At 41.8% G+C, this 16,521-nt stretch overlaps 2 protein-coding genes across 4 annotated transcripts in view; one reads left to right on the top strand and one right to left on the bottom strand.

Moving 5' to 3' along the window:
- SLC7A9 (solute carrier family 7 member 9) overlaps positions 1-16,521 on the top strand; it is a 37,043-nt gene that overhangs the window by 18,106 nt on the left and 2,416 nt on the right. Inside the window, exons 10-14 of one of the 2 annotated variants that reach the window (XM_061387891.1) lie at positions 3,013-3,109; positions 4,067-4,216; positions 11,897-12,071; positions 12,950-13,062; positions 14,224-14,799. In XM_061387891.1, the coding sequence (XP_061243875.1) occupies positions 3,013-3,109; positions 4,067-4,216; positions 11,897-12,071; positions 12,950-13,014 (487 nt within the window). In that variant the 3' untranslated portion in view covers positions 13,015-13,062; positions 14,224-14,799. Of the gene's footprint in view, positions 1-3,012; positions 3,110-4,066; positions 4,217-11,896; positions 12,072-12,949; positions 13,063-14,223; positions 14,800-16,521 lie in introns of those variants that run through there. The other variant, XM_061387892.1, reaches the window with a different exon arrangement.
- The window catches only part of TDRD12 (tudor domain containing 12), a 76,055-nt gene continuing 73,276 nt past the window's right edge, over positions 13,743-16,521 (bottom strand). For both annotated transcript variants that reach the window (XM_061387887.1, XM_061387888.1), the window contains exon 32: positions 13,743-16,106. In XM_061387887.1, coding sequence (XP_061243871.1) covers positions 16,015-16,106 — 92 coding nt within the window. In that variant the 3' untranslated portion in view covers positions 13,743-16,014. The remainder of the gene's footprint in view (positions 16,107-16,521) is intronic.

The following is a 16,521-nucleotide window of genomic DNA, read 5'->3' as shown; positions in this document are numbered from 1 at the left end:
AAAAGACTCTGATGCTGGGAGGGATTGGGGGCAGGAGGAGAAGGGGACGACAGAGGATGAGATGGCTGGATGGCATCACTGACTCGATGGATGTGAGTCTGAGTGAACTCTGGGAATTGGTGATGGACAGGGACGCCTGGCGTGCTGCGATTCATGGGGTTGCAAAGAGTCGGACACGACTGAGCGACTGATCTGATGTTTTATTTCCTGAACTGGGTTCAGTCTGAATTCTCAGAATGTTTTGATTGCGTAAAGGCTCTCTGCTCTTCTTTGCTGTTTTTTAAGATTTATTTATGTGGCTGCATTGGGTCTTAGTTGCAGCATGCAGGATCTTTAGTTGCAGCATGCAAACTCTTAGTTGCAGCATGTGGGATCTAGTTCCCAGACCAGGAATCAAACCCAGGTCCTCTGCATTGGGAGCTCGGAGTCTTAGCCATTGGACCAGACCACCAGGGAAGTCCCTTTCTGCTCTTCTGTGAATTTTCTTATCCCATTCAATATATTCAAGCTTATTCCTGTGTTTCTTTCTTAATTTCCTGGCTATATTTTCTATTTCTCTATGCTTCATATTCAGTCTCAGTTCAGTTCAGTCACTTAGTCGTGTCTAACTCTTTGCGACCCCATGGACTGCAGCATGCCAGGCCTCCCTGTCCATCACCAACTCCCGGAGCTAACTCAAACTCATGTCCATTGAGTCAGTAATGCCATCCAACCATCTCATCTTCTGTCATCCCTTCTCCTCTTGCCTTCAACCTCTCCCAGCATCAGGGTCTTTTCCAATGAGTCAGTTCTTTGCATCAGGTGGCCAAAGTATTGGAGCTTCAGCTTCAGCATCAATCCTTCCAATGAATATTCAGGACTGATTTCCTTTAGGATTGACTGATTTGATCTCCTTGCAGTCCAAGGGACTCTCAAGAGTCTTCTCCAACACCACAGTTCAAAAGCATCAATTCTTCAGCGCTCAGCTTTCTTTATGGTCCAACTCTCAAATCCATACATGACTACTGGAAAAACCATAGCTTTGACTAGATGAACTTTTGTTGGCAAAGTAATGTCTCTGCTTTTTAATATGCTTTCTAGCTTTTCTTCCAAGGAGCAAGCATCTTTTAATTTCATGGCTGCAGTTACCATCTGCAGTGATTTTGGAGTCCAAGAAAAGAAAGTCTGTCACTGTTTCCATTGTTTCCCAATCTATTTGCCATGAAGTGATGGGATCAAATGCCATGATCTTCACTTTTTGAATGTTGAATTTTAAGCCAGCTTTTTCACTCTCCTCTTTCACTTTCATCAAGAGGCTCTTTAGTTCCTCTTCACTTTCTGCCATTAAGGGTGGTGTCATCAGCATATTTGAAAAAAGCGAAAGTGAAGTTGCTCAGTCCTGTCTGACTCTTTGCAACCCCATGGACTGTAGCCTACAAGGCTCCTCCATCCATGGGATTTTCCAGGCAAGAGTACTAGAGTCGGTTGCCATTTCCTTCTCCAGGGGATCTTCCCGACCCAGGGATCAAACCTGGGTCTCCTGCATTGTAGGCAGACGCTTTACCATCTGAGCCACCAGGGAAGTCATATATCTGAGGTTATTGAGCCTTGATGTACTCCTTTCCCAATTTGGAACCAGTCTGTTGTTCCATGTCTAGTTCTAACTGTTGCTTCTTGACCTTCACACAGATTTCTCAGGAGGCAGGTAAGATGGTCTGATATTCCCATCTCATTAAGAATTTTCCACAGTTTGTTGTGATCCACACAGTCAAAGGCTTTGGCGTAGTCAATAAAGCAGAAGTAGATATTTTCTGGATCTCTCTTGCTTTTCCTATGATCCAGTGGATGTTGGCAATTTGATCTCTGATTCTTCTGCCTTTTCTAAATCCAGCTTGAACATCTGGAAGTTCTAGGTTCATGTACTGTTGAAGCCTTGCTTGGGGAATTTTGAGCATTACTTTGCTAGTGTGTGAGATGAGTGCAATTGTGTGGTAGTTTGAACATTCTTCGAATTGCCTCTTTGGGATTGGAATGAAAATTGACCTTTTCCAGTCCTGTGGCCACTGCTGAGTTTTCCAAATTTGCTGGCATATTGAGTGCAGCACTCTAACAGCATCACCTTTTAGGATTTGAAATAGCTCAGCTGGAATTCCATCACCTCTACCAGCTTTGTTCATAGTGATGCTTCCTAAGGCCCACTTGACTTTGCATTCCAGGATGTCTGGCTCTAGGTGAGTGATCACACCATCATGGTTATCTGGGTGATTATCATCTTTTTTGTATAGTTCTTCCATGTATTCTTGCCACCTCTTCTTAATATCCTCTGCTTCTGTTCAGTTCAGTTCAGTTCAGTTGCTCAGTCTTGTCCGACTCTTTGCGACCCCATGAATTGCAGCATGCCAGGCCTCCCTGTCCATCACTAACTCCTGGAGTTCACTCAGACTCATATCCATTGAGTCAGTGATGCCATCCAGCCATCTCATCCTCTGTCGTCCCCTTCTCCCCCAATCCCTCCCAGCATCAGAGTCTTTTCCAATGAGTCAACTCTTCACATGAGGTGGCCAAAGTACTGGAGTTTCAGCTTCAGCATCATTCCTTCCAAAGAAATCCCAGGGCTGATCTCCTTCAGAATGGACTGGTTGGATCTCCTTGCAGTCCAAGGGAGTCCCTGCTTCTGTTAGGTCCATACCATTTCTGTCCTTTATTGTGCCCATCTTTGCATGAAATGTTCCCTTAGTATCTCTAATTTTCTTGAAGAAATCTCTGGAGATGGGAATGGCAAACCACTTCAGTATTCTGGCCTTGAGAACCCCATGAACAGTGTGAAAAGGCATTCATCTAAAATGCATTTAATCAGCTTACTTGTGCAAAACTCACTTATTCAAGAGACTGGACTCCATCTGAAAATACCAGGGTCATAACTCAGTCCTTTTCTGTGTGGCCTCAGTAGTGAGATTAGGACACACTTGCTTTGTGTTCACACTGTAGCCCACACGCCTTCATCGACTGACTTCCTTATTATTGCCCTTTCAGACTTGTTTTCGTTGCGGGCCGGGAAGGCCACATGCTGAAAGTGCTGTCTTACGTCAGCGTCAGGCGCCTCACTCCAGCTCCTGCCATCATGTTTCATGTAAGTATGAATTGTGCCGTGAAAACACCCTCTTAAGGCAGAGGGTCCCTCAGTCTGGATGATAAAATATAAACTTGGTCACTAAGTTCAGTGATTTTCAAATGACCCAGGGTTCCCAGTCCTCAGGTATATAAAAAAGTTCAAAACAATTAAAATAATTTACCCAACTTCTGCTCCTTGTTCTGAATTCATCTATGAAAGACACTGATTGAATCTTCTAAGCTCGTACCCTTTACACGTCTTACATGCACATTTGTGTGCTCTGGGTCCCTGGTAACAAACTGCACAAAACCCGACTAGCTTATGGGGAAGGAGAAGGCATTTTACGAGGTAGCTAATGACAACAGCTTCTCATTGTGGTCCAATAATTCGTAAGTCATGGGATGCTTGTGAATTAAAGGCCCTTTGACATTTTCTGATTGGAATTTCTCAGTGAGGGGTAGTCCTTGGTTGTATGCAACTGTTATGGGCAACTTTGGACCATCCACACCCTAGCTCAAGGGCCAGACTCTTTCTCCCACCCTGAGGAGAGCCCCTGTTCTGTCAGCCTACTCCCTCTGGAGATGAGAAAACAGACCCAGAATTACAGGAATTACAAGTCCAGGACAGTGGAGTAAATGCAGCCAATACGAGACCTAGACAGCCTGGGTTTTCTAGTGCAGGGTTCTTTCCCCCAGTGAAAACTCTTTGCAGGAAAATTAATAATTAGGAAGCTGGTGCAATATACATTTTGTTTTCCTCCTGTTTAAAAGAGCCACCTATTTTCCAAGTCCTTTCCATCACACCTCAAAGAAAAGAGCTTCCACCAGTCTGGCTTGACTCCAAATGTAATGGGATAAACAGAAGTTTTCTTTCACATTAAAGTGTTTATCCACTGCTTCTTTTGTCTTTTGTGAAGTCGTAAGGGTAATGTTTTCATGTAGTGATGACCTAAGAATTCATTCTTCTTTCCTCTAGGGCATGATAGCGATCATTTACATCATCCCTGGTGACATAAACTCATTAGTCAATTACTTCAGTTTCGCTGCATGGCTGTTTTATGGTTTGACGATCACCGGACTCATTGTGATGAGGTTTACAAGGAAAGAGCTGAAAAGACCTATCAAGGTAGGTTTAGTTCCCCAAATGTCACAAGTGGCTTTGTTTTCCTGAAGTGAGCTAGACAGTGGTAACTAATTTATTTATTTAGATGGAACTGTTTTAAGTTCTAGGAGCCTGCTTTCTATTTTCAACCTTTTGTCCTGAATGTCATACTTAAAAGAGTGGAGTTTCCTCTTCAACTCATATCATAAATTATGATCCAGTCAGCCATCTCATTATTAATTTATTAAAGTTATCAGCAATACCTGTGACCTGTCTAAGCAAAGGGAGATTTCCAGTTCTGGCAGTTCCAGGATCTCTCGAGCATTCACTTTTTGTCTACTGATGGGGACTTCTGACTCAGATCCAGACCTGTTCCTGTGCACACAGCCACCTACAGTGCACCTCTGCAATCTGTCTTAGGCTCCTTCCCACCTGCCTCCATGGCTGGTGTGGGTCCATATACCGATGGCGAAGGAGAATGTATTGTGTTTTGCTTATGTTATGGGCTCTTTTTTTTTTTTTTTAAACCTATGGTATATATTCTTTGGAGAAGGAAATGGCAACCCACTCCAGTATTCTTGCCTGGAGAATCCCATGGACAGAGGAGCCTGGTGGGCCACAGTCCACAGGGTCGCAAAGAGTTGGACACGACTGAAGTGACTTAGCACATATATTCTTATGATAACAAGCACAGATTTAAGAAAAAGGTAGGCAAGAAGAGGGCTTCAGAAACTATATAGCAAGAAAAAAAATAGTGTCTTTAGCTTTGGAATTCTGTTTCATAAATATGGTTAAAAGTCTTTCTGGCATGGTAGCTTGACTGTTACCCAGTCGCTGAAGTCAGCAGAGGCGTAGAGTGGCCTGCTGGGATCAGGCAGCTCCCCTCAATCAGGAAACCAAGCATGCAAAAATCATGATGGTAGCACAGATTGGTAATCTGCACAGAATTGCTCAAACAGAAATAAAAAGGATTTGAGAAAAAATAAGTAAGGAAGCAGGAAAGAAAATGAGTGAGATCAACATATGTGTAACTGGAGTCGCTGAGGAAGAAAATGAAAGTAATAGAATTCTTAAAAGCTGTGATTTAAGAAACATTTCCTGAATTTGGAAGGAGAGGAGGAGAGGGGACCTTAAGAGGAGGCAGGGACTTGAATCAACACACTGAAAGTCATACAGTATAACTGAGATATCCTAACTAGAGTATAAATACATTCTGATAAAACTATGGAGTTTTGTTTTTTTTTTAATGCTTTGGGTATATCACATCCTCTTTCTTGTCCTCCTCCACCTCACTTCACTTATAAAGAAAAGGAAATATACAGGCATCAGACTTCTCACCAGCTACACTTTATGCCATAAGACAGTGGGCAACTTATTTAAGATATTCAAGGAAGGGAAATGTAAGTCAAATATTTTATATCTACTCAAACTGACCTTGAAGAGTAAAGTTACCAATGAGAGAACTCAAAGCATACATTGTTATATGAGACCTTCCTTCCTTTGGAATCACTAGAGAATGAGCTTTAGAAACCAAAAAGTCATGGGCATAAGGTGATTATATTTAAGAACTAAGACTTAACGACAGGAGATAAGGATGGCAAAACAGTATGTAAATTATTAAGCACTGATGACATAATATAACAAAAGTGGAAGAGAAAGCATAGGAAAGTATTCAAGTTAAGGGAAGTGTGTCAGAGAAACTGCTTTAGGATACCAGCTGAAATTGGATGCTGGAGCGGGGAGAAGAAATCTTTAGCTTACTTCATTACTGCTTATTATGAACAATATCTTAAAAAGGGGGAGACAAAGGTATTATATTATACCTATTTATAATGGTAATGCTCAGAAGAAAGGGCTTCCCTGGTGGCTCAGTTGATAAAGAATGTGCCTGCAATGTGGGAGACCTGGGTTTGATCCCTGGGTTGAGAACTAAGAAAATTAGTGTTTATAGATAAATATATCCAAAACACACACACCCACACACACCCATGAAGCCACATCATGAAAGAACCTATACATGAAGACTCAGACAGGGAAACAAATCAGAATATCTTCCTGGTTGACATTTTCTCAGTAGAATGCTTACTAGGGTTTTTTGTTGTTACTGTGGGTTTTTTTTTTTTTTTTGCTTATTAGTTTTTTTACATTCCCAAACTTTACAGAATCTATGAATCTCTTAATAGTCTTATGTCTAACTGATAGTTATACGGGAAAAAATGAGTATTTAAATTTCCAAAGCCCGCTACAGTATTTTTAATACATATGTGTGAAAAGTTTCAAATGACATTCCAAATCCGACACAAGTCACCATCATGTGTAGGCGTGCTGAAAAGTGTGGGAAAGCGCGCGCATCTCAGACTTTGGGAAACATGTTATCGCATTAAAGGTGACCATTTACTAACAATCACACTAACTGGTGCCAGGAAATGATTTTTTTAAGCAGCTAACTTCTAGGTATAACACATTTGTTGTTGTGTACTCACTAACTCGTGTCTGACTCTCTGCGGCCTCAGGGACTGCGGCCCGCCAGGCTTCTCCATCCAGGCATTTTCCAGGCAAGAATACTGGAATGAGTTGCCATTTCCTTCTCTCCGGGGGATCCTGCAGACCCAGGGGCTGCACCCTTGTCTCCTGCATTGCAGGTGGATTCTTTACCACTGAGCCACCAGGGAAGCCCATAGCACATGTTGGATATATATATGCATTTACTATCTTATAGTTATATCTGAAAACTCTACTCAGAAGTTTAGGATTTCACCTGATACACGGTAATTTTCCCCACTTTAACAATAAAGAAAGTAGAGCCTCTGGTGAGAGTTTTCCCACAGAATGCTACTCTTTAAAGGGCAAGAAAATGACAGTTAAGTAGAAGGTACTTTATACAGACATGTGAAACAGTATGAAAACAAAACCTACCAGCTGTACGAATAAACTGGCTTATTCAGCCTAAATAGTTTAAATTGGCCATTAAAAGAAAAAAGTAATTTTTAGGCAGGTTTACAAAGTGGTGAAAGATTAAAAGGATAGGCAAAAAAAAATGAAGCAAATGAAAATTCGTAGAAAACGGGCTGTGATCTTATCAGACAAGCACTCAGACCCAGAACACAAGACAAAGACCATTAAGTAATAATGGCTAAAGAGAGAAGAGTTGTGAAAACCTGTTTACCACACCACATAATTACTTTTAGGGAACAAACTACAGGAAACAGGAGGAGAAACAGGCACACACAAATAGAAGGCTTTAAAACATCTCCCTCAGAGCAGGGTCGGTCCAGGCACATCACTAGTAAAGGCAACTGAAGAGCTAAAACAATATAACAGGTACATTTTAGAGATTCCTATCAAATTCTGAGTTCCCCAAATAGCAATCACACCTTTTCAAGTGAAGAGGGGACATGTCTGAATTTGTAATGCCACCAAGAAAAACTCCGATTAAAAAGTCAGGAATGTTACAAAGTACATTCTCTGTCTATAATGCAATAAAACAGGAAATCGATTTTAAAAATTAACATCTTTTTGATCCAAATGGAGACAGGAAATGAAAGTACATAAATTCCTAAAAATAACAAATTAATAACAAGACATCTATGATCAGTACTTTAAGGAAGTTCCGCTATATTACTTACATCAATAAAAATGAAAACAAATTAAATAGACAACTCAAAAAGCAAGAGAAAAATCAACAAAGAAAACCAAAAGAATGTAGAAGGAATCAGTAAACCTAAAGAAAGAACTTAAGATTCTTAACTGGATTATTTTTTAGAATTTCACCATGAACTCAGATTCTGCTGGGGTAGTAAGCTGTATTTTCCTAGAAAACTGTCCATTTCATGTAGGTGTTTGAATTTATTTGTATACAGCTATACAAAATAGTTTATGATTTAAAAAAAAAAACAACTTACTATGTTCCGGAGATTATTTCTCCATTTTTGTTTATCTGTGTATTTATGCTTTCTGTTTTTCTTTTTAAGGTAAGCTACAGGTTGTTTTACTGATTTTTCTAATTATTTTTATGGATTGTAACACTAATACCAAACCTTGCAAAGACAGCACAGAAAAATCACAGACCAATCTCACTTTTGAATATTGATAGAAAATTCATAAAATAATTTAACAAATAGAATCCAATTATATTAAAAACATACCACGACTAAGTCAAGTCTGTGCAAGCGTGGCTGAAGATTAGAATGAACTGGATTTAATTCATGGGGGATATAATTCATCATATTAATATACCTATGGTGAATACCCCTATGATCACCTCCCACAGATGCCAAAAACCACCAGATAAAATTCAACATACATCACTGAGAGAAACACAATTAGAAACGCATAATCTTTTCCTTGGTATGATCACACACACAAACACACCTTATGGCAAAAAGCAATCTTAATTGATAAGCTTAACTGCTAACCTTAATACTAGAGAGATCCCTGCTAGGTCTAAGACAAGAATGCCTTCCTTCTATTGATTTCTACTATCAGCTAACACTGCTCTGAAGATAGCAGCAAGGCAATTACGTAAGAGAAAGCAATTAGGAGCCTAAGGATTAGAGAAGATTTTTGAAAGTCTTTCTCCACTCAAAGAAAATAAAAGTGTACACCTGGAAAACCCAAAAGGATCAAAGAAAAAACTACAAGAAAATATAGTAAAGTAATAAGACATAAAATCAAGACACTGAAATCAATAGCCTTTCTTTATAAAAATGATGTCCAATTAAAAGAAAATGAAAGACAACACCTCATCTTCCCCCTACTCCATCCGAAACAAAAACCTAGCCATAAACTTTAACAAGAGGTTAGACTTCTCCGTGGAAAAGTAAAATTCTCCTGCAAGACAAAAAAAGTAACTTGAACAAATGGAAATTCATCATCTTCTTGGATAGGGAGACTCAGCATCCTTCATTTAGACATTTCATGTCACTATAATAAAAAACACCATCTAATTTTTTTCTCTGGAGTTAGACAAGCTGATTTTACAGTTCATATTGAAGAACAAACTACTAACAGCAAGAATGGCCAGGGAAAACCTAGCCATTAAATGTTAAAATATAGATTCTAAAATTTAAATATCATAGTACTGATGCATGAAGAAAACATACACTGTTTTGTAATCCAAGAATGGAGAAAACCTTTCCAATGACTCAAAAATCAAGAAGTAATTTTTTAAAAAGGGGCAACCATATCTCCTGGCCAAAATAAAAATGCATGCATTCAAATAAGGAGAAGAAAATTGAAAGCACATATATATAACATTGGGGGAAATATCTGCAATAATATCACACACACAAAAAAGGTAACAGCCCTCATTTAAAGAGTTCCTAAAATTGAGATGGGAGTTACTAACAACTGAAATGGACAAAAGATATAAATGGACACAAGTCAACAAAGTTCAATGAGAAGAATGCAGTGAGACTTAAACATGAAACAAATGGACCCCAGCACACTCAGTTTTGTTCCTAACAAAAGACAGATGCCAGAATTCTAACGGGCTACCATTTCTTGCTTGTAAGATGGGGCAGAAATCCCAGAGTTTGGCCACACCCCATGGAGGTGGCCATGGGGAAACAGCCTTCTCCAACACTGCTGCTGCTGCTGCTAAGTTGCTTCAGTTGTGTCCTGGAATTCAAATGATGTGGCCACTATGGATGGAAACCTGGCCATATCCAGCAAAATTACACATGGATTTACCTTGTGACCCAGTCATCCTGTTTTGAGGTAATCTATCCCAAAGTCTAGTCAAGGCTATGGTTTTTCCAGTGGTCATGTATGGATGTGAGAGTTGGACTGTGAAGAAAGCTGAATGCTGAAGAATTGATGCTTTTGAACTGCGGTGTTGGAGAAGACTCTTGAGAGTCCCTGGGACTGCAAGAAGATCCAACCAGTCCATTCTAAAGGAGATCAGTCCTGGGTGTTCACTGGAAGGAATGATGCTGAAGCTGAAACTCCAATACTTTGGCCACCTCATGTGAAGAGTTGACTCTGATGCTGGGAGGGGTTGGGGGCAGGAGGAGAAGGGGACGACAGAGGATGAGATGGCTGGATGGCATCACCGACTTGATGGACATGAGTTTGAGTGAACCCTGGGAGTTGGTGATGGACAGGGAGGCCTGGCATGCTGCGATTCATGGAGTCTCAAAGAGTCGGACACAACTGAACTGAACTGATCCCAAAGTGAAGTTGACAAAAAATATGAAACACACCCAAGGTCATTTATTGTAGCATTAACTGTAAAAGCAAAAGCCTCAACACAACCCAAACGTCAATTAGTGGAAGACTAGCTGGATAAGTTTGGAACATCCACCAAATAGAGTGGTATGCAGTAGTAAAATGCATAAGTAATTTTATACAGCACTGCTATCTCTGAAGTATCTTAATGGAAAAAAACAAGGTGTAACACTGTGTTTTATGCATTTGCTACCTTTTATGTAAGGGTAGTGGAAGATGAACAGGTGTATGCATGTTTGTGCATATACTTGTGCTTATTCTCAGAAAGAAATAATGGCAGAATAAAGCAAACTCAGGAAAAAATTTATAATATCAAAAAATCAAACACTGCAAAGGGAAAGAGCAAATCCCTGAAAACTCCAAACAAATGGAGATAAAAAAAATATTACTCTATAAAAAGTAGATGACATAACCACACAGCATAACCACCAGAACTGATACTAAACTGCATGACTTTTAACTGCATTTCCCTTGTGGCTTATACTCTTCTGTTAAAAAGAACTGCAAAAAAAAGTCTTAAACTTCATGCTACTTCATGCTACTTACAATGGTAGTACTGGTAGAGGGAATCCTGGCATGCTGCAGTCCACAGGGTTGCAAAGAGTCAGACGACTGAGCAACTGACCTGAATTGAACTGGTATAGTTATTTTATTATAGACACATTGTAAGATAAAGAAAATAAGTAACCATGTGAAAGCCATTATGAAGATTTTCGAAAAGATGCATTAGGAAAGAAAATGCAAGTCTAGAGTAAAGTAAGGAAAAAAGTGCAATCTTACATTTGAATCAAAACTATTAGAATCATTTGTGCAATGTTTTCCCCTTCGTGAAAAAAAAAGATTTTTCTCTGTCCTGGTGAAAGAACACTGAATACTCCAAGCACCCAGATGATGGTTTCTAAGTGTCCATTTCCTACCGAAAAGAAACAGCTCCCTGGAGAAATGGGTGAATCCAGACCTGCTAGGACTGGATGTCTCTCGAGCCCCTGAACTCACTGATTGACTTCAGGGATTCGAAGTGTGGCAGTCAGACCTTAAGTGCTTCCTGAAGTGACGAAAGGAAGTGCACCGCTCCACCACAAAAGGCTCTTGCCCCCAGGTCTAGCCACCGGTTTTAACAAACGAGAGGGACAGAGGAGCAAGTTATCAGCAGAGCAAGATGAAGACAGTGTAGGACACACCATCCAATTCCGGCAACAAATTAATGACAAGACAGAGCAAGGAGGGAACCAACAGGTTAAAATCGAAGTCCTTGTCAGTTAGAAATGCATGATGTGTATTTTACAGGTAAAAATGACGTGAAGGTGTTTTCTTTATATTCTAGGGAAAAGGAAAAGAACAGGTGAAGTAAGGTCAGCAAATTTACTTACAAGTGATGGAAACTATATTCTTCTTTCTCTGTCAAGGCTATGAAAAATGTCAAAAGGGAAACAAGTGCTCAGGCCGAGTCACGACTCCATGTTGTTCTGCCTGCAGGTGCCCATTTTCATCCCCATCTTGGTGACTCTCTTATCCGTGTTTTTGGTTTTGGCCCCAATCATCAGCGCACCTGCGTGGGAGTATCTCTACTGTGTGTTGTTTATGCTGAGCGGCCTTGTATTTTATTTCCTTTTTGTCTACTATAAGTTTGGATGGGCTCAGAAAATCTCAAGTAAGTATCAACCGGGGAACCGCTGGGCTATTAGTGAAGCAAGGCAAGCCCAACACCCTGCAGCCTCATCTGTCCCGATGCTACCAGGACTTTCTTGTCACAGGGTCTCACACAGCTAACAAAATTTTATCTCCTCTTTGGGAGGACATGTGACCTGTTCCCCTCAGTGTGACACCCCTGGGGTCCACCTGTGGCCTCTATTATTTCCCAAGGACTTTGCTCCTTTCTTGAAAGAGCTCCTCCTGCCTCCAACCTCTTTACACTGATCTAAGCCTAAAGCTGAGGGGTTGCTGGTGCTCTACTACAAAAATGAAAGAAAAGGCTAATAACTATCAGAAAACCAGCCACACTTGCCTATGCCTCTGAAAATGGACTTGCATTTGATTATATTGACAGAGAATCTAGCCAGGATAACTTACAACCTAAAGGCCCCACCCAAATACACCTATTTCTCAGCTTTGAGTGTTTAGCCAAGCTGTTCCCAACAAAAACTGTTAAGTTAGAATTAAGGAAGTAAAGAGAATGAACCATCTGTATTTTAAAGGAGATGCCAACTAAGTGACTTCAGACTACATATTCAGCCTTGGTCAGTGGTAGTTAAATATACACATATAACTGAGTCATTCATATTTTTCCTACAAATGGTTTGGTGGCAGTAAAATATTTAGCAGGTTCCTAATGCTTTAATGGGAATAACTTATCTCCAAAGAACCACCATAGCTCCCAGGATGGGTCTGTCCATCTCTACCTACCGTGTCCCTTGCACACAGGCTCTAACAGGAGACACATCACCAAGGAGTAACACTATCACTGCTCACCAATTAAGTGGGGTGAAGCGGATTTTTAATGACGCTTTTCTAACTGCACTTCCCCCCCAGAGCCTCTCACCATGCACCTTCAGATGCTGATGGAAGTCGTCCCCCCAGAGGAAGCTCCAGAGTAACAAGCTCTGCCTCTTGTGCCAGATCCAAGCTGTGATGAACTTATTTTTGTAAGCAATATTTGTGGTTATTTCTTCCTGATGTTTTTCTTAAGGAAAAAGAAACAAACATATTCACACGTGTATGATACTATTATTTTTAGCTATCCTTAGTTCTCTGGGTGGGTGCTGGCTGAAACCAGCAGGCAAGGACATAACCCAGAAGGACGGTGGTGGCGGGAAGGACTAAACCAGAGCCACGGGCACCATACAGCGACTCTAGCAAGGGGCACGTCACACCTACTTCAGTAAAGGGTGTTCTTTCAGCTCCATCATCAGAAGGGTACATATATGTATACACACACACACACACACACATGTATATGTGTATACACACACACACACATATATACATTTAAATATAAAATTGATGGAACTTTGCTTTGATTGAAATAGATTTTTAAAATACTCAAGTACGAGTGCTTTCCTACCCGCCCCACCCCTTCCTGTCTTTCACCGGGGGCGCAGGGGGCAGGTCCGTCCCAGGCTGGCTGTCAAGACCTTCAGGGCACAGCTGACTGCCCAGGACCACCTGCAGCCTGTGTCCACAGAAGCTCAGCATCACAGGTCCCCTGACAACCTTCACTGGTATTTTAGTCAAGCCAGGACGAATGCTGTATAAAATTCTATTGCATTTGGCACTCAGGAATATTCCTGACAAAATATGGTCTAAAAGAATGGGAAAAGTAACATTTCCGTGAAAACACTGAAATTTTATTGATATATTGCAAAAGACTTTCACACCAAAACTAAGAACATGAGCAATTTTAGAAGCATGCAAAGGTACTTTTACCATGCATTTCAAAAAATTTCCCAAAACATGAAATCAGTACATATAATAATAGAGAACAACAACAACAAAAAACAGTGAGTAGTTGTTTACATCTCACAAGCCAGTACTCCTGTATCTTACAGAACGTAATTCAGAACTTCAAATAGTCATAAATTTAAATGTCTGAAAAAAGAAATTGAAATTTAAACATGTAGCCATCCTCTGCCCAATACTTTCACTCAGCTGTTAGTGAACCACACGAGAGAACCAATGTTACATCTTCTCTGAGAACAGGAAACCCCTTCGCTTGACCTGGGCACACACCTGTGCAGCTCTGCTGCTTGCTATTATCATGTGTTGTGTTTTATGAAAGAGACTATACACTGGCGCATACACTGCAGGTGGCCAACAACCTCAGGGAAAAAGCCAGTGCAGCTCAGGAGGCCTGGCCACCGACCCAAAGGCCTCCCCGGTGGGAGCGAAAGCTGTATTTACCAAAATGGGATAAGAATGTTACAAGAGCTGCACAGAATCAGAACCTCTGCCAGCAAAGACAGCACAACTTCCCGAAGAGCCTGCCCAGTTTAGCCAGGAAAAAAGGACCGCTGGTACACCTCACGTGCCAATCGGACACCTGCCGGTCAACCACGGGCTCACAGCGGCAGCAAGGATGCGATCCTGGCAGCTGTCCAGGCTGGACACCACGTCCGCCCCCCAGAGGGCAGCGGCATGACTCCACCCAGCAGCACGCCAGGCCCCACCGCTGGGCAATGCCCACCAAGAAACAGACCGTCTTATTTTACAGATGAGGAAACTGAGAGCAAGAGGACGGTTCGCGCCTGCTCACGGGGCACGACAGCTTGACGACAAAGTTTACTCCTGTTCAGGTGGTGCTCCATACCTGGGACACATACAAACGTGAGCCCCTGTGCTTTCTGATGTGTAAAACAGAATAAAGACTCAGGGGGCTGTCCTAACAGTCATGTTCTACCGTGTTATTTTCCAGTTCTAGGCAAAGCTGCCAGCCCCACACTGAGGCAGTGCACAGGGTGTGAACTGGCCAGCGGCTCGCCGTCTAACTTTCCGGGTAACATGGAGAGCCAGGCTCTGGGCAGTCCCACATTGAAGTGCTCATGACAAATGCACATTTCCTGATGACCTCATGACTGCGGGTGCTGCAGCTTCGCCGCAGGCTGAGGCCATGAATGTGTGCAGGGCTCACCATGAGCAGGTATTCTGAGCGTTACCTCCACGCACAAGTCCTCTTCAGTTTCCACTGGAGACAGACCTGTGTCCTGTCTGCCCCGGACGCTGCAGGTTCCGAGGGTACTTCAGAAGCTTTACCTCCAGAAGGCCCTGGCTCAGGCTGCTATTGCTGAGGCAAGCCCATTCTCACCCTTGGACTGTCTCTTTGCAAGATGTCAGCTTAGCCTGGCTAATCAGCTATCGCTATGCAAAGACTACGAGGAGCATTAGCACACACACAGTTATGCTGAATGCCAACTAACTCATGGCTGAAAGTGAAGTCAAGCGTTAGTTGCTCAGTCATGTCTGACTCTTTGCGACCCCATGGACTGTAGCCTGCCGGGGTCCTCTGCCCATGGAACTAAGGCAAGAATACTGGAGTGGGTTGCCAATCCCTTCTCCAGGGGATCTTCCCGACCCAGAGATCAAACCCAGGTCTCCTGCACTGCAGGCAGATTCTTAACTATCTGAGCTACCAGGGAAGCCGTTGAAAAGGTTTCTTAAGCAGTGCAGAGTATGAATTTTAAGAAATCTCAATTTATATGTGCAAGATCAGGTTTTAAGAATGTACCAAACACAGGTCTAGATGAAAAGACAACAACAGTGAACTCAGGTGGTACAGTTCGTTACCTGAACGCCTGGCTTGCATCACTCAACCTGAGTGTCAAGGCAGGCTTCACAGCAGGCGGCCAGCAGGACAGCCCAGCACTCACAGTGTCTCTGCTTCCACCTTCCTTCCAGAGTCTCATCATCAACTCATGTTTCTATCAATTAAGAATTTCTCACCATTACTAATCCCAGTGCTGCAAGGTGACACTTAGTAATGCTTGATCCTTGAGGGAAAAACGGTCTGAATGTGACTGCCTGTCTTCTTAGCTCTGGTCACACAGCAATATCCATTTCTGTTCAGAAGCCTCTGGCCGCTCTGCAGGGTTTAATTCACATTCTCATTCACTCTCACTTTCATCTTCATCCGAACTTTTGTCACTGGTCTCAACCAAGCCTGCCACGTTGCAGGACAGGTTTTTAGAGTTTACAACTAAAAGAGGTAGATATTATAAAAAATGCATTAATAATTACAGATTCATTAGCAAATCTTCCCCCACGCCCATTATTTTCGTCATTGCAGAAAAAGTCCCTTGGGTTCTAGCTCTATATTTTGTGACTCAAGTTTTCATTATTTTAAGCAAGAAACGTGCAAGTAAAATTTGCCTGCATATGGGTAAGTTATTTTCCTAGGAGAAATATTTGTACAAGTGTTATAAGGAGGTACGTTTATAACCAAGAGTTGATACTCCTGAAAGCAGAACGTTTAGCACCGAGATCAACCACAAGGAGAAAACTAACACCTAAGGGCTTTACAGTAATGGCCCATTTTTACAAAGGCTGCATTCCTGGAACCTGCTGAGTGATGTGTCCACCCCCATGATGCTCAGGTCCTACGACTCTCCTGG

The sequence above is a fragment of the Bos javanicus genome, chromosome 18 (genome assembly GCF_032452875.1).
Source record: "Bos javanicus breed banteng chromosome 18, ARS-OSU_banteng_1.0, whole genome shotgun sequence".
NCBI classification, from domain to species: Eukaryota; Metazoa; Chordata; class Mammalia; order Artiodactyla; family Bovidae; genus Bos; species Bos javanicus.
Note: the sequence above shows the minus strand (reverse complement) of the source record. Positions and strands in the feature narration are given on the sequence as shown.